Here is a 17,965-nt window from a genome sequence, read left to right on the forward strand (position 1 = left end):
CGAACAGCGAAACCGCGTCGGTGACCTACTCGGGTTGCCACTCGGTCCAGCGCCGCAGATGCAAGAGCTGCCTGGTGTATCACCTTTGAATGTTCGCGTGACCGAATATCACCATGTTCATCGCGATAGGCATTCGCTCCTTCGTGCATTGTCTCTTGTCTTGCTTGGGTCTACCGGCACGCCTGGCCATATACAGAGGCAAATCAAAGCATTCATTCTTGCCAATGCGATGTACACTGGCGCGAGAGGCGTTGTGAGGGAAATGGATTATTTGCAGGGCGCAGCGAACCTCTACGGTATAGTGATATATGTGTATTCCTGTGAGTGGGGGAACCTACAGCATCGAATATTACCTCAACACAGCGGTGGACCCCGGCGACCGGGGCGTTATGCTCCTGTCTATTTGACGCGCGACAGTCAAGGGTATTACGGCGTTGTCAAGGCAGCTGTGCAAGCCTAGAGCAGGTTATAAAGCTGCAGAAGCAGACAAAGATGCGTGCGGGGTTTCAGTGCCGTGTGTCATGTCGATTGTAAATTTGTGGTATCTGCGCGGAAGATTTTGAGGGGCTTTTTGCTCCCACGGGTAGGCGCAAGTTTGGCGCAAGAACTCAAATCGTCAGCAATGCGTTTTCGCTTCACAGCTGCGGTCGTAGTCAGGCTACGGAGTGCATATCTGCAGGCGTCTCTTCGGACCCTGATGAAAGCGATTGAGGGAGAACGGGAAGCGTAGATAACGGCCAGGGCGCCGCACCCACCGTCATGCTGGTTCTCCCTGCATAGTGCCGTTTGCATGTGTACGTCTTTTCAACGTCTTCAGCAGTCGGGTACATCAGGCGTTTCTTTACTGTGTGATGAAGTGTGCACCTTTTGCTGGTTGTCTTAAAGTATGGCTCTGTCGTTTTGTGTTTCGACCTCGCCGAAGACTTCTGGCGTGGACACTGGTGCGGGATGTTGATCACAACAAATGCGCACATCTGAATTGTCGAGCACATCTTGAACTCGACTGTCAAACTGAGAGAAATCCGGTCGGTAAATTCTTATCGAATGTAACACAGGTATATATGCAACTGTTTTATTGGCAGAAGTATCATTCAGGATGGACCATGCACGCGGTCATGAGGACACATGGTCATTTATGTGCCGTCAGCACCCTGGCAACTCATGATATTGTTCGCTGTAATGCGATAACTGTGCTAAGAGAGTTGGGACGCGGGAAAGAACCGGAATTTTAGTGGTAGGGCCGCGGTGTAGTTTCAGAACGCGTTAGATTACTGGCACGGAGCAAGCTGGATTGCAAGGCCAGAAAGAAGCATGCTTCGGGGCCGTCCGATTAGCTTTTCTTTGGCGTATACATAGCTTGCTGTGCAGCTTTGCGGTACAGTACATCTGAAGTAGCGGGGACCAGGTTGCGGTATTCGGCGGTGCTGTTGGTGGCGGAAGAGCTCTAAAAAGACTCAGACATTGCAACGGAGCTTCGAGCTCTGCATCGGTTAGTGGCTGCTAACGATCTGCAGAGTCCGGAGGAAAGACTTCTTTCGTCGCGGTGGACTGAGGGGGGTATTGTTCGTCGCACCCATGCCGGCGCCCTTCGAAAGTACTGGCCTTTGGAGTGTGCAGACCGTTTCCAAAACTAGCCGCTGCAGAGCGCGAAGTTGCGTTGCAATCGGCAGACTCTCTCTGTCGTCTGTCTAAAAGCAGTCGCAGCTATGACCATACGAAACGTATCCTGCTCGCTAGAAATTCTGGAACAATGCCCTCCAGCTTGGACGAAACTACAAGTCAAAGCTAAACACCCGCAGTGCTCTGATGGCTTGCGCCTCCGGCTATTACACGAGGTGCCCAGGTTTTTGGCAGGGGGGTGTGTGCTGTCAGGGGACGCCGTCTTGTTCCTTAGTCAGCGTCATGCCGCTGTGCATCCAAGGGGTATGTGGGGCGGAGGATGGGAGCGATACTTCTCGAGAAAGCCCCCTCTCAATCGGATGCTGCCTCGAGTGTGCATACATACTGTCAGCAACTCCTGAGATAGCAAGGACGTCCATCGCGTGGAGGGTGCGTAGCAGCCCCTTGACCCGCGTAGAATCCTCGCAAAAGGAGGCGGGAACTGGGGACGTTCTGCGCTGTCCCCGGTCCTCGAACTGGCAAAATACACCTTCCACAGTATTCTGCATGCAGAATCTCCACGCATTCTGGCGCACAGATCAGCTCGCCTGCCATGCTATAGAGCACAGATCGGTGCGTATATTTTAGGAGACTGGCGCCTTTGATTCTCTGGCCGATCCTACACGTACTCGAATTTGACCTCAGTTTAGGGGGGCGCGATGCGGCGGAGTACAGCGCAGCCTATACGTAAAAGGCAGCCGCTGCTCTTAAATATGGATTCAATAAGTCGCTTGCAGGAGCATGTACAGCCCACCATATAGATAGCGTCTTCATTGTAGAGATCCGGCGGTTTCCTGGGAGACATCGTGTCCAACATTTTGTGGCTCTGACAACAGTAGTGGGACTCAATAATGAACATTTTGATAACCAGGTGACGAGTGCAGTAGCTTCCCTTTCCTTCGTGGCTCGACCGTTGTGCCTAGTCCCGATAAAATGTTCAACAGTGTCAGAAGAAGCTGCTCATCGTCGCTCCCTCGGGACTGGCTGCAGTTTTATACTTATCACCGGCCTGAGCGAGGAGTGGCGGCCTCCCCGGGGGCTGGACTCAGCAGAAATAGTGCCTACGCAAAAACACCACTGGACAGCGGCAGATCACAGTCTGCTGTACACCCAGGAGTACCACATTTCTCCTCCCTTGATACAGCAGGTCCAGTGTGGACTGCGTGACGTAGCGGTCTGCCACAGTTTTGACGGCGCCATAAACAAGCCGGCGTATACGCGTTAAAAACTTTCTTCAGCGATACCGGGAGGCAATGCACAGGCCGCCGCCCTTGAGATACAACACGCGTCTGTGCTACGAAGGGAGAAGAGAGCGTCCTTGCGGCCTCGCGTCAACGTCTCGCATGTCTTACGCCTGTCACGCCGTACTCTTCTGCCGGATGCTCTTTTTTGAAGGAAACGGGAGACCATAGACGGATGCTGCTTCGTTCAGCCTGTGGCACACTTTGTTCCTTTGTGACAGAGCGAACCTGATCAAGGAAACTCGCGGATATAGCACGACGGTAAACGTCCGAAGGCAGAGACGCGAGGCGGTCGCAGCCTCTGTGCGTGTGGCTGCGGCAACCCCGTGTTCGTGGCACGTCGGGGATCTGCTGAACTCTGTCGCCGCTGTGCGGCTCAACGAGGCGTATTGCCTTCTCCAGTTGTTCCAATCGTCGCCGAGAACAGTTATTTGCTGAGGCATTCGCGTCACCGCCGCCTGCCGTTCCCCTGGGGTTTGCTGTGGCTACTCATTAGGTTGACCCGCTGGTGTGCTTCTCTACGGTGCTCAAGGCAACGGAGGACGGTTTCAGTTGCTGCGTTGGCTGGTCAAGCCGCACGCGTCCCTTCGAGCCCATGCACACGTTTCACTTCTTCTTTCGTACGGTTCCTCACCCAGAGAGCGTTACGCCAGGGCTCGTGAGTTTTCTCTTGCCGCACACACTCCAAGGGGCGTGCCTCTCGGGCGGACCATCCCCGCGTTGAAACGCTGTGACAGTACGTGCAGGGGTTCAGCGCTTCGGCCAATACAGAGAAATGACATCGACGTTGAGGCAACCCAGAGAGCTGCTACACGGAAGCTTTGGCCGTTTCGTGGAGAAGGCGGTTGCAGAAGCTTTCGTGTGCAAAATATCTGAGGTTTCGAACTCCCCGCCTACTTTGCCGCGGAGCATCTGCCGCGGACTGCTACCCTTCTTAACGTACTGAGAGACCGCGTTGCTCGAAGTCTCGCTTTCACCCCTGCGCGCCGCGAGCAGGCTGGCCGCCAGTCTTGTTCTTGCTCAGAGGGACCTCAAGCGATGGATTGTTCGCGTTTCTCGTAATCAGACGCCCCCATAAGGCACTGAACCTTGCTGTTTGTCTTCCGGAATGCCGGATTCTCCCTGGGAAAGTGAGGACTTCCATGTGCGTTCGTTAGCCCCCTCCACTGAGAACCCAACCTGAGTTCTGCCCTGGAGCTGTGTGTCCTTCGACAAGAGACATCGGGAGACGGCCTACGTTGCCTTTTTTCCGGGCGTTTCGTCTCCTTTTACTCTTCTGTGCGGACGTGTTTTGAGTCTGAGACGCTGTGTCTTTTGCTGCCTCTTCCACCGAACAGCGCGAGTTCTCCCTCTCGTTCTTGTTTGCCCCGACTTTTCACGTTCAATGCAGCCAAAAGCCGTGTCTCTTTAGCCACGCTTCCGGGCGAGTTGGCATTTGTTGGACGTGGCGGGAGCCCGTGAACACTTCATTTTCTCTCGTGTCTCTCGTGAGACACTCAGTTGCGGTTGTCTCCTGTTCTCTTGTACGGTAGTTGCCTCCGAGAGCCGGGGACCGCGCTGGCCCGTACGCGAGGCGGAGGCTGCCGGGTGACCTGGGCGGTCCTGTGTTTGTCGCAGTTTGTCGCGTTTTTTCGTCCGCCTTCTGAGGCCAGGCGTTTCCAGGTCAGTGCAGAATGCGAGAGAGATCAAAGCGGCGCAGGACCAGAGATGATGTCGCTGTGTCTGCAATCTGCGTGAGGCGCTCGCTCACGTTCTCAGCGAAGGCGAACTTCGTGATGCTCAGGTGTATTGACAGCGTGCGTGTTCACGTCTCTGACTTCCCCTTCGCGCCACGTTGACCTTCCCGATGTTCGCCTCGTCAAGTGGAAGAGCGGAGTAGCCGGGCAGTGTCTGCGGGCGATGTTCTCTGACGCTCTCCGCTGACGGTTCACCTTTTTTAGCGGCTAGCCCGCTCGACCCCCCACGAAACCACGCCGTGTACCCAGCGCTGCGGCTGTACGGGAGCCTCCAAACACGTCGACCGACGGGTCGCGGACGGCCCTTAAAAAAACCCGCTTCATGACTGCATCTCTCGGTGCATATGCATTGATGTGTTGCTGTTCGGTGCCCATTTGCGTGCACGACTTCTCTTCGTTTACACTCCTGTGCGGGGCTCCACCTGCACGTTGTTTTTAGTCTTCACATCTTCTGCCTCACCGTACAGATCCCTGCAGACCTCTGGCCGGCCTCGTGTTTCCGTTGGGCGAGTAGAGATCGCTCGGCGGCGATCCGCGGTGCAGCCCTCTGTGGAGCTTTGGAGATACGTGGACTCTATATACACACGTAGATACACACATACATATATACATATACGTGCATTCTGCGACACTCTGCACATATCCCCCATCCCTACCGGCGTTGACAGCCGTGCGGAGTTTCGCGCGGGTATGCTGAAATCTATTTTTATATCTTTTCTTCTTGCCTCATCGTGCAGAGCTGCCTCCTTTCAGCCGCTGCTCCTTTACCTGTATTTCTCCTGGTCCCCGCTCTCCGGGAGGGGGGGGGGGGCGTCACGTGTTCAGCAGGCGCTCACTCAAGGCAGCCTTGCGGCTGCGTGCGTTTTCTCTCTTCGCTTCTCGCAAGCACCCCGCTTGTGGGCCTTGGTTGGAACCCGTTGACGCCTTTTTCTGCGCATGAGAGGGACTCCCCGCACGGCCGACTGGGTCGAGGAGCGAGTTTTACGTCTTGATTTTTCTTCAGCTCAGCGCGTGGTGCCCGCTCCACGCTTCCCGTTTCGCATTCCTCTTCGGCCACCTTCACTTCTTCGGAGGTGACGACAAGGAGAGGCGGGGCCCCCTTCGTTGCACGCGTTCGACCTCCTGCGGAAGAGTTCGCGAGCTTTGCGTGTGACGCAGGGTCGACCCCGTGCGCGGCGCCCGGAGCCGCCCTTTTTTGTTCGAGAAACACAGATTCGCTGCGCGCGACGCGTCCGAGGCCGCAGGCGGGACTTTGCACGACCAGCTTCCTCAGGTGGAAGGCTCGTCTGCATGCTGAGGTGCTTTTGCTCTGTTTCGCAGCGCGTGCCTGGAAACCGGAGGCTCCATCGTGCGACGCGGCGGAAGTCCCCGCGTTGAGGTCGCGTTGGATCTCGTCGCCTCCGAGGGCGCCGCACCGGAAAAGAAAGGGACGGCCAGAGAGCGAGCCGAACGGGTGCATTCGCCCAGAGTAGTTCAGCTTTTCAGGGTTCGATCCCAACATCTTCGGAGGTGTTCTGACCCTCCGGTGCAGGTCTTCCGTGTCTGCTCGTGACGGGGGGACGCCGCTGGTGAGACGGAGACTCGCCTTCTCTTTGTGTCGAGGAGCGAGGGTCGGTGTTTGCGCAGCTGAGGAGAGAAGCGCATCAAGAGAGACGAGAGCCTCTTTGAAGGCGTCGAGCAATCTGTCACCGAAGACTCTGCGTGCAAGCTGGCGCTAGCTCGCGTCGAGAGGGAGTTTCGAGAAGGCCGAACGTGGCGCGCGCGCTGACCGGCGAGAGACAAGCGGAGCCCAGCGAGTCGTTTCCTCACCTGCTCGCCCCGTGATGGCGACAGCCGCGGTCGGAGGCGGAGGCCCCGGCGGGGGCGGTGGAGGCGTAGGGGGCGGTGGAGGCGTCGGCCTCGCCTCTCACCCGCTGTACTACTACAGCACGCACAACGCACTGCGCGCCGCAGAAGGCGCGGAAAACTTCTTTCCTGTCACGTTTGTGGAGCTCCACGGCAAGCGCACGTGCAAAATCAACGTCTACCCCTTCTGCGACGTTCAAATGGTGAAGCGCATCCTCCTAAAGAAAATGAACCTCTCCAGCTGCATGAAGGTGCGCAGAAAGAGAGTCTTGCATGCATCTGATCCACTTCGCAGGTGGATCAACTTCGACGCGATACTGATGTGCGATGCTGACACCTTTATATCTGTGTGCGCATATGCATGCGTAGTGTGCGTGCCGCTCGAGGACGGATACGGGAGTCTATCCGTTCTGGGCGATGCTTTGGCAGAGTCTCGGAGTTTCAGCTCGTGGGAATACGCCGACACAGAACCGAGGCCATCTGGCGGTGTACAGCAGTGTATGCATTGCATATACACTTATATTCTGAGTATCCATACATTTATGTATTTATGTATGTGCGTATGCATGTGTGTGAAGCAGGCGTTGGCGCCGCGCACTGCAGTGCTTGTGTGGCGTGCGCACAGAGTTTCATGTCGTGGTGCCGTGTGTCTCCTCCGGCTCTCCGTGCCTGTGTTGTCTGCGCGTCGCCTCGCAAGATACTCGCGAGCGTGCAGCCGGGCTCGCGCCGGTTGGCCTCTCTGCGTGTGCGTAAACCGCTTTTTTGGCGCCTGCGTGGTGTTTGTGGGCGCAGGTGCGCGACATTCGACTGCTGTACAAGGGCAGCGAGTTGCCCAACTGGCGCCTGATGAACATTTTCACGGATGCGCCGCTGAAGAAGCTCCACTGGAGCATCCGGAGCGACCACATGCGCGCCTCAATTCGGCCGCTCGTGAGCCAACAGAAGCTTCACAGGAGTCTCATTCAGGTCATCGAAGAGGTGAGGCATCCCGAGTGCGTGAACAGGCGTCACCGGCGGCTCTTATCAGCTCCTCCCGCGCAAGGGAAACCGTGCAGTCTTTTGCTGCGCTTGCGCGAGAGCTTCGTGTCGGGTTCGGCGGCCTCGCCGCGCGTGGATCAAGTGACGCTGCGCCAGTCTGCTGGGCCTGCTTCCTGCTGGCTGCCTCAGGGGGGGTTGGGCAGCTAGGCGTCGGTGGCAACGCAGTGCGACGCGCAGGGGGTGTGCGGCGCTGCGCAGCCTCTGTGCACGCGCGCGATGGAGCAAGTTCGTATGAACGCCGACGCTCGCGGGCAGGCTTCGCGCAACTTGTCGTCGTGTGCGTTTCTCTGAAGAAGAACCAGCTCGCGGTCTGCGTGTTCCGTGGCAGGTGAAACTCGGATTCCGGAGAAACGTCGCGCCCAAGCTGACGATGGACGGAACTGGCGGGACGTATATCCTTTTCGACGCGCGGAGACGCCCCGTCGGCATCTTCAAGCCAGAGGTGAGCAAGGCGCAGTCACCCAGCCGCCTCGCCCAGGCAGGGGTCCAGGGTTGGACTCCGGAGGCGAGTTCGCGCCCGGGTTGCGGGTCTTCGGGTCGCGAGCCTGTCGACCCGCGAGGGGGTGGCGTGCGCAGGGGCTCTGCGGAGCGGCGGCCGCAGCCGGTTTGGCAGGCGCATGCTTCCGGATGAGGCTTTGCAAAAAGTCCTGTTTGTCGGCGTGTTTCGTGTGTGGGGGGCGTGTGGTGTTCTTCAGGACGAAGAGGCCTTCGCGCCGTGCAACCCGAGGGGCTACGAAGGCCGCATCGGGCAGGCAGGTGAGAGCAGATGCACAAGCTCGCGGCAGACCAGACGCGAACAACCTTCCGGCCGCGGCCTTTGCGCCGTCCCCGCTGCAGCCCTGGTTTTCGCCGCACGCAGTCTCCATGAGTTTGCGTATCTATACATCATCTAGAGAACTGCCGAGTTTGACTCCAGAGCACCGATTACATCTAGATACATATATATTTGTATATATGTATGCGAGTGCGTGTGAGGGGTTTCCGTGTCACCCTGTTGCGCTTTTTACGGGTGTCGGCACGATTTTTGAGCCGTGCGCTGTGTCCTGGGTATTCTTTTCAGGGTTCCGCGGAGGCGTGCTGAGTGGAGAGGGCGCAGGGCGAGAGTATGCGGCGCACATTCTCGACGCACTGTATCACTCGCCTGCGGGCATTCCGCCGACAACCATGGTCGAGGCGTGCCACCCCGCATTCTGCTACAAGTCTCCAGTGCAGGTGCGCTCGTCTGGCCTCGAAAAAGGCTCGCGACGTCCCCACGGATGCATGCATATAGGTATCTATGACTTATATATATATATATATATATATATATGTGAATGGGAGTGTCCTTGTGAGAGTGAGTGTGCATGCGTGTATTCGCATGCAGACTGCTTTTCGAAGTTGAACGCTGAGACCACTTGATCACCAACCAGGCAGCGGGTGTGGCATCTCTCAATCATATGCATGTACATATAAATACAAATATATAAAATTACATCTGTATGTGTGGGTTGCGTAAGGTGGCTACGCGTTTCAAGAGGTGTTCTGCGCTCTCCGGATTCTTGTGTTTCTCAGCTGGGCACGACTGGAGATCACCTGATGATGAACAGCTACATGGCCGCGTCGCCGGAGAACCCGACGGCCGCGACAGCGACTGAGGCTCCGCACCTCAAGTGGAAGGCGGGCAGTCTGCAGCAGTTTGCGCAGGCAAAGGTAACAGCACGACCAGGCGTTTTTCTTGCGGAGAGTCGAGGCAAAAAATCTCAGCCAAAACACCCCTGCATTCGCCCCGAGGCCCCTCTAACACACACGCTGACCCGTGTATTATATATATATATATATATATATATATATATATATGTATAGCATACACATATGTATATATGCCGATATCCACTTATATCTATGTATATCCACCTACGTATATATATATGGCATTTACACCTATATTCACACTGTTATCTATCTGTTTGTGAATATGTACGTATACATGGATATGTATTTATTCATGTAGCTGTTGCCTGCACATGTGGATATGGCGGGCATGGCTGTGGTTGGGCAGGTGGTGCACGGCGATGGCGTTCGCGAGGGCCCCTGAAGCCTGACGAGGGAGAGAATTGTTTTTTCTGCGTTGAGCGTGATTTGAGCCTTTTCGCGCTGATGCTTGCGTCCAGGAGAGCTGCGGCGACTACAACCCGTTGCTGTTCAGTGTGAGCGATGTGCATCGTATCGCGATTTTCGACATTCGCGTGATGAACTTGGACCGAAACGACGGCAACATTCTCGTCGCCCCGCTGCACACCTTTCAGGATATCACCGCGGCGCTCAACCGCGCAGAGGCTACGGCTAGCCAGGAGGTGAGCAGTTGCACGAGCGAGACAAAATCCGCGACGACAGCTGGCCATGAAGACTCACTCGAGGAAATGCAGGCGAGTCGTGCATAGCCGACCAGTGTGTGTGCGTGAGTCTTCAGCAGTGTGTGAACAAGACATATGCACATATATACATCTTTATATGCAAATATGTATCTATACGTATATACATGTATGCACATATGTATATATCGAGGACTGTGGAGGGAACTGGACGTCGAGTTGGACATGTTTTTCTTTTCTTTTTCCAGGGCTCCGGACGCCTCGCCCAGCATCAACAGAAAATGATTGCGCGGCAGCTGGCCACGAAGCTTGTGCGATCTGTCTCCAGCATTGGATGTAAGTTTCCTTCTTTTGTTCCCTTCTCGAGTCGCGGAGCGCTCCTTCGAGTTGTGGCTGGGTGCACTCTCTCACGCTGCTGCCGTTTTCGCCCTCTCTCTTCGTTCGCCGCGCGTGTGTGCCTTTTGTTCGTCTCCGTATCATACCTGGGCGTACCGGGAGCATGCCTCGAGTGCGCTTGGCACGCCTGTGTATCGGGGGCCCTTTTTGTTGTTTCGCGGCTGCGTCTGCGTCTCGCATTCTTCCCGCGCGGCGTCCGCATTTCTGCTTTTCGTCTCTTCTTCGTTTTTCTTCAGGTATGGGCAGGTCGACTGGCAGCGACAGAGCGGCAGCTCAGGCGGCAGCGGAGGCTGCCCAGGCGGCGCAGTCTCTCGTGACGCCCGACGGCCAGCAGACCAAGTGAGAGGAAGCCCACGCCAGCCGTTTCCTTCTCATGCGTAGTTTGCGCCGCGTTCTCTGCACGCGGGGCTTTGGCGGAAACGCGTGAAGCTATGGCTTGGTTACACATACATGTATTCATGTATATTTAGTTATACATATTTGAATATACATATATATATATATGCATGTATTTTTTTTTTTTGTGTAGGTTTACTTTATCTGTCCGTGTGCATGGACCTGGGTTTGCTTAGGTAGTTGTGTACCCTCGCTCCCCGTCAGGGTGTGATGTTTTTCAGGTTTCGCCTCGTTCCCATTGATCACGGTTTGATTCTACCGGATGTCATCGACGTGGCGACAGTGGATCTCGTCTGGTTCGAGTGGCCGCACTGCAAGGCAAGCGCCTCCCTGAGAGAATTCAGAGAAAATTCAATCCCCCCCCTCCCCCGGCCCCCCCCCTCCCCCGCCCCCCCCCCCCTCCCCGCGCCGCCTCCTTTCGCCTGTAGAGCCAGAACAGCCTTTCGCTTTCGGGAGGAGCGCGTCAGAGTTCTCTGCATGCCGAGGCTCCACCGAGCGCGGGAGGCATCTGTCGCTGCGCTGCGAATCCGCGTCGTCTGTGGAGCTCCTGGGGTCCTCTGCCGCCAGCCGGCTGCGCGCGGCGTAGAAGAAGCTGAGGCCGCTGCGTTTCGTCCTACCGGATTGGGTCTATGCCTTTACTGTATCATATATATATATCTGTTTTTCCGATGTATTTCTGTTTATCAAATAAAGCACTTTTTTCACAATATACTAATAATTCCAGTACTTTATAGTGTCAGTTATTATACCTGCAGCTATGGTACGCCCATCAATGTGAACTGGCGGCGCGTGTCTCTCTTGCAGATGCCGTTCTCGGAGCATGATCTCGAGCTGATTTACTCCTTCAACGCGGAGCGCGACGCCGAGCGGCTGCGTCGCAGGCTACTCATGAGGTGAGCAGACACTCTGTGGCGATCGCTCGGGTCCACCACCTCCGCTCGTCTGCGGTTTTGCCGCAGTCTCGTTTTAAAATTTCAACTTCGAGACTGAGACAACTCCACAGACTTACGGGACCTTAGACTTCTCGAATGGAATGTCAAGTTCGTATTTTCTGACCAGAAAAGCTGCCCTCGCCCTTTCTCAAGGTTTCTGCTGTCTCGGTCGCGCCTCTGCCGGCGAAGGCCTGCGGCGTGGACTACGGCGGCGGGCCTTCATCTCGCACGGTTTTCGAGTTCTCCTGGGTTTTTATGAGTCCCATCGCACCGGCTAGTGTCTGTTTGGCGTTTGCAGGGATGACTGCTTGAGGACGCTGCGGCTCTCGACGCGTTTTCTGCAGCAGTGCGTGCGGCATCACCTGAATTTACACCAGATCGCGACGATCGCCGCGCGCGCCGACGTCGACCAGCCCTCGGCTCTGGAGCTCCTCGTAAGTCCCCCCTCGCCCGTCTTTACGTGCGCCCGAGCTAAGACGTCTGCCTCGGTGTTGTGTCGTGTGTTGTGTTGGCTGTCTGCTTCTGCGTCCACGTTCTAGACTAGCGGCTGTGTGGATGGATGCGTATGTGTTCAGGTTCGCACGAGTCTGCAGCGCGCGTACCTGACGATGGACTGCGCGTCGCTGGTGTCAACGAATCGCCTGGGCTTCGGCATGCTGGATCTGGCGGAGTTGCGGTTGCTCGATGAGAATATCCTGGCCGCGCTTCAGCGGGAGGGGAAGGCCTCGCCAAACTCTTCGCGGCAGTTCTCCTTCTCCGCCGCGCGGTTTTCTTCGCGGGACAGCGCCCTCGGCGCCGAGGGTCCAGCCGCGCACCCGCCGCTGCTCGTGGCGCGCGGCTGCTGCGCGTGCTGCTGCCGCCACCGCCCGCCCTCCGCGGCCGCGGCCGCCGGCGCGCCGCCGCAGCAGGCGGCCGCGAGCGCCTCCTCGTCTGCGTCGCTCGAGGGCTGTACGCAGCGGCTGCCCGTCTCGGCTTCGGAGCCGGTGCTCAGCTACAGGGGCGAGAGGGGGTACGAGGAGGGGAGGTTGACGGGCGCGGGCCCTGGAGCCCGCACCCAGACCGTGACGCTGCGAAGCGACTGTACCGACTGCCGCAGCAGCGCGAGCGACGCAGAGAACAGCGCCGCGTGGGCGAACTGGGCGCGAGGCGACTCGGGGCGCGAGCCGGGGCGGTCGACGCGCGGCGAGAGCTCAGACTGCTCTTGGCCGCGGCTGTCAAGCATCGCGGAAGGAATCGTCGCGCCGTCGACGTCTGCGACCCTCGAGGGCCGGCGGCGCGGCGAGGCCGCCTTCGATTCGAACCCAGTGCTGCGCTCTTCGTGCACCACGAGCTTCTCTTCCCTCCGGGGGACCTGCCGCTCAAGCAGCAGCAGCTACGGCGGCTACGAGCCGAGCGCGACGTGCGACTGCTCCCTCGACGACCAAGTCGCGCGCGACGCGTGGCGCACGACGGTGAAGCGGCCAGACACCGCGGCGCGCACGTCTGGAAGCGAGAGCGAAGGGCATGGAGGGAGAGAGAGAGAGGGCGAAGGAGAGGCGGCGTTGACGCCGCCTCGGCGAGCGCAGCGGCGGGAGGCGCGACCCGCGGCGAGCGCGGCGGTGCCGCAGGCGGGCGCGACGTTGAGTCAAGGGGAGAGCGACGACGTGTCGTCGTGCTTCAGCGAGAGCGAGGAGGACCGGCGCGGCGGCCGCGCGCACCGCGCGCAGAGGAGGAACGGCGCGCCACGCGCGGACTCCTTCTCCAGCGAGGACGACAGCGAGACCAGCAGCGGCTCGACGCCGAGTCGCGTGGGCGGCGCGAGCGAAGCGACTCTCTCGAGCAGCGACGACCTGGACACGGCGGAGGACTCCTCGGGGAGCGGCTACGAGAGCGGCGCGGAGACAGACAGCGCAGGCAAGCGCCGCGACGAGGGCGAAGGCACGCTGAGTGCGCCGGCGCACCACCAGGCGCTGCGCTCGCTGCCGTCTGCGGCTTTCTTCGAGTATCCGCCGAGCATGATTGAAGCCGCCGCCTGCGCGCGCGAAGAGCGACGGCGAAGGAAACGCCGCTTCAAGCGGACAGCAGAGCGCGGCGAGGAGAGGGCGAAAGACTCGCACCGGAGAAGAAAGCGCAAAGACGGGCACCGCGAAGTAGGCGCAGGCTCCAAGAATAAAAAGGACGCAACCGGAAATGCAGACACACCCAAGGCAGAAGAAAACGTCTTCGATGCCGTGCGCGGCACGCAACGTGGAACCGTCCGAAGGTGAGCAGACAGGGGGGGGGGGGGGGGAGAGGGGGGTCGGGCCTCGGCTCTCTCGTTTCTACGTCGAGTTTTGCGGATTCTTGCCACCCCCCCACAACGCTTGGGGACCTAGGGCTTCGCATACGCACATACAAGTGTATTGGTAGTCATCTGTTTGCGTCATCCTACTGGCGTAAAGGATCGTATGACGCCTCGCATGATACTCGTCCGGAGGGAGAGTGGAGGCGAAGGACACTTTTCGCGAGCATCACCATCTACTTGTGGGTGCATATGTATTTGCACTTCGGGGACGCGCCGAAGGTCATGCGTCTGAGGGTCTCGCGGCGCGTTTTGTCCCGCTGGTTCCTCAGGCTCAACGGCACTGCAGCCGGTTCGGCTTATAGACGGAGAAAGCAGCAACCACACGGAGTCGGGAGCACGTGGCTGCTGTACGACGCGGACGGACGCTCCATTCCTCTCGATTGGGCGGAGCCGCGTTTTGACAGGTACAGACACGCCACGCTGTCATGCGTGCATATATAGATAGATAGATAGATAGATAGATAGATAGATAGATAGATAGATAGATAGATAGATAGATAGATAGATAGATAAGATAGATAGATAGATAGATAGATAGATAGATAGATAGATAGATAGATAGATAGATAGATAGATAGATAGATAGATAGATAGATAGATAGATAGATAGATAGATAGATAGATAGATAGATAGATAGATAGATAGATAGATAGATAGATAGATAGATAGATAGATAGATAGATAGATAGATAGATAGATAGATAGATAGATAGATAGATAGATAGATAGATAGATAGATAGATAGATAGATAGATAGATAGATAGATACATAGATAGATAGATACATAGATAGATAGATACATAGATAGATAGATACATAGATAGATAGATACATAGATAGATAGATACATAGATAGATAGATACATAGATAGATAGATACATAGATAGATAGATACATAGATAGAAAAAAATAGATAGATACATAGATAGATAGATACATAGATAGATAGATACATAGATAGATAGATACATAGATAGATAGATACATAGATAGATAGATACATAGATAGATAGATACATAGATAGATAGATACATAGATAGATAGATACATAGATAGATAGATACATAGATAGATAGATACATAGATAGATAGATAGATACATAGATAGATAGATACATAGATAGATAGATACATAGATAGATAGATACATAGATAGATAGATACATAGATAGATAGATACATAGATAGATAGATACATAGATAGATAGATACATAGATAGATAGATACATAGATAGATAGATACATAGATAGATAGATACATAGATAGATAGATACATAGATAGATAGATACATAGATAGATAGATACATAGATAGATAGATACATAGATAGATAGATACATAGATAGATAGATACATAGATAGATAGATACATAGATAGATAGATACATAGATAGATAGATACATAGATAGATACATAGATAGATACATAGATAGATACATAGATACATAGATAGATACATAGATACATAGATACATAGATAGATACATAGATACATAGATAGATAGATAGATACATAGATACATAGATAGATAGATACATAGATACATAGATAGATACATAGATACATAGATAGATACATAGATACATAGATAGATACATAGATACATAGATAGATACATAGATAGATACATAGATACATAGATAGATACATAGATACATAGATAGATACATAGATACATAGATAGATACATAGATACATAGATAGATACATAGATACATAGATAGATACATAGATACATAGATAGATACATAGATACATAGATAGATACATAGATACATAGATACATAGATAGATACATAGATACATAGATAGATACATAGATACATAGATAGATACATAGATACATAGATAGATACATAGATACATAGATAGATACATAGATACATAGATACATAGATACATAGATACATAGATACATAGATACATAGATAGATACATACCTTTATATATATGTTTCCTTGTTGTGTGGGGTTGCCGGCACTTATGTGTGTATCTGCGCGAGCGTCCTCCGAGCAGCCAGTCGATCTGTCTGCATTCTGCAATTGTCTCGAGTCTCTGCGGTGTGGTGTCTTAGGGTGTCTTCAGACATGTTTTGGAAATATGTGTACCGAGGTGGATAGATATTCCTGTGTGTCTTCTTGGCACGTGTCGTGAATGCAGAGGGAGCGGTCGATGCAGGGAGTTCTATGCACGGGACCGCGCGGCCTCGCTTCCGGGGAAGCCTGCCTCCGAGGTAGAATCTGCGGCCGTCGGCGAGCTGCGCGCGTGGAGAACTCTCACGTGTGGAAGGCGGGTGTTTTGCGCATGCTGCTTGCAGGTTGTTTTTCGAGTGCTTCGAGGAGCTCCTTCGGAAGTACATTCTGCAGCAGCACCCCGCGTGGGCGTCGTATCCGTACAAAGGCTCGCGCTTGGAAGTTCAGATGAAGCGCGAGCGGAAGAGCATCGACAACCAGACGCGGCAGCAGATCGAGGCGGCATTGGCCGCGGTGAACAGCCAGGGCGCGGGCCTTGTGCCTGATGCTGCGGGCGAGACGGCGACGGGCTGCTGCTGCGAACACGGCTACCATCACTGCGACGCGGGCGGGCAGGCCCCCAAGCCGCCCCCAGAGGAGCGCGAGTAGACGCCGCGCCTATCGAGAGCCGCAGATGAGGGGGGAGGGGGGGAGAGGGCGGACCGTAGAGGCGTTTGGCGAACGCAGGGAGGAGAGAACGGCAGAGAGGGACAGAGAAGGACGCGAGGCGGCGGCGACGAGGCGGGGGGGGGGGGGGATCGCGTCTTGGGGAACGCAAAGAAGGAAGACTGGCGGAGCACTCGACCGGAAAGACGCGATGGGAGAGGGAGAGAAGAGGAGATGAAGGAGGAGCCACTAGGCAACAGCGGGAGATGTTGGTAGAAAATGAAGAATGACCGTGAAACCGGCAGATTATATGTTTTGCAGGGGCGTGTGTGAGCACTTACCGTATTGCTTTTCTTGAGATTCGCAGCTGTGTTTTTTAGAGATTTGCAAAAGAGTTCTTGATGCGTGCCCCGCGGGACTGTTTTCGAGGTCCCAAAGTTTGCGGCAGTGTAGTGTGCGCGTACTGTATGTACACGCTGGCGGGCCGGGCGCGTGAAAACAGCACGAGGCGCGGCGGAGGGAGAAGTGCAGCCCGGGGCGCGGGACTGGAAACGGTTCGCGCTTTCTTCTGGGCGCAAAGTTGAGGCCATGACGAGGATGAATTCCAGCGGCGGCGGAGCCGCGAAAGAGTCTGCCTCGACATTCATGTGTATGCATGTACATGTGCATGTATATGCTGGGGAGCGTGGCGGGAGTGCGTGGAGAAACTGGTGATTATTATATGTAAAAAAGTCCTACAGAATTCTCAGCGAATCCGTTCTGCTGCGTAAGTGTGGGCGCCGTGGACGGGTTTTCGCCCTCTCTCGTGAGACAGCAGAGCATCGACTGCTCAACGCTTTTTTGTCCTCCGACAGACCAGCGGGAAATGCGTTTGCGCCGGCCGTCCCTCTCCCTCTGTTTGGTGTTCTCCACACGGCCGGTACACAGCCCTACATATGTAGATCTGCTTATGTAATGCATGTGTGGCTGCGGCGACATGTTTGGGGTGTGAAGGGCGGTCAGCAGGTGTGCAACACTGTGCTGTGCATTGACTACACGAAATTTCGTCACCACGTGCTCAGGCATACACTTATCGACACCTATGTGTGCATCTTCTGAGTTCTTGAAGTTGACAAGAGGAACCTTGACTCTTGACTTTGCATGTGGCGACTACCGAGAGAGGCAGGGATGCGGCAGAGAAGAAGCATGGCGGTGAGAAGATCAGCGAGAGAGGGAACCTCAGAACGAGAACAACAGATGATGGCCGAGTGTTTTCTTTCGTTTTGTCGCTCTTATTTTTCTTAACATAGACGAACCGTCTCCTCCGCGCTTGTTTCTTTTTTTGGCGAAGTTATCACGTTTTATGGCTCCGTGTGCGCCTGGCCGCGCACCCTGCCCCATCGTCTTTCGAACTCCCACAGTGCCGCAGCGCCTTGAAAGTCG

General features: G+C 55.2%; 2 protein-coding genes across 2 annotated transcripts; one reads left to right on the forward strand and one right to left on the reverse strand.

Annotated features, from left to right (window-relative positions):
• Positions 1–5,468: 5,468 nt before the first annotated feature.
• Positions 5,469–6,137, reverse strand: BESB_029840 (uncharacterized protein; the record flags this gene model as incomplete). The annotated part of the gene is made up of 1 exon (XM_029361652.1): positions 5,469–6,137. One exon carries the CDS (start codon positions 6,135–6,137, stop codon positions 5,469–5,471), a length of 669 nt encoding a protein of 222 aa, XP_029215119.1.
• Positions 6,138–6,459: 322 nt separating this feature from the next.
• BESB_029850 (phosphatidylinositol 3- and 4-kinase) lies at positions 6,460–16,546 on the forward strand (the record flags this gene model as incomplete). Its single annotated transcript, XM_029361653.1, has 15 exons — positions 6,460–6,732; positions 7,274–7,459; positions 7,848–7,961; positions 8,215–8,275; positions 8,580–8,731; positions 9,071–9,208; positions 9,670–9,852; positions 10,119–10,206; positions 10,503–10,605; positions 10,884–10,980; positions 11,467–11,555; positions 11,893–12,028; positions 12,170–13,836; positions 14,187–14,321; positions 16,243–16,546. 15 exons carry the CDS (start codon positions 6,460–6,462, stop codon positions 16,544–16,546), a joined length of 3,726 nt encoding a protein of 1,241 aa, XP_029215120.1.
• Positions 16,547–17,965: the final 1,419 nt, after the last annotated feature.

This window comes from Besnoitia besnoiti, chromosome XIII, assembly GCF_002563875.1.
Source record: "Besnoitia besnoiti strain Bb-Ger1 chromosome XIII, whole genome shotgun sequence".
Lineage (NCBI taxonomy): Eukaryota > Apicomplexa > Conoidasida > Eucoccidiorida > Sarcocystidae > Besnoitia > Besnoitia besnoiti.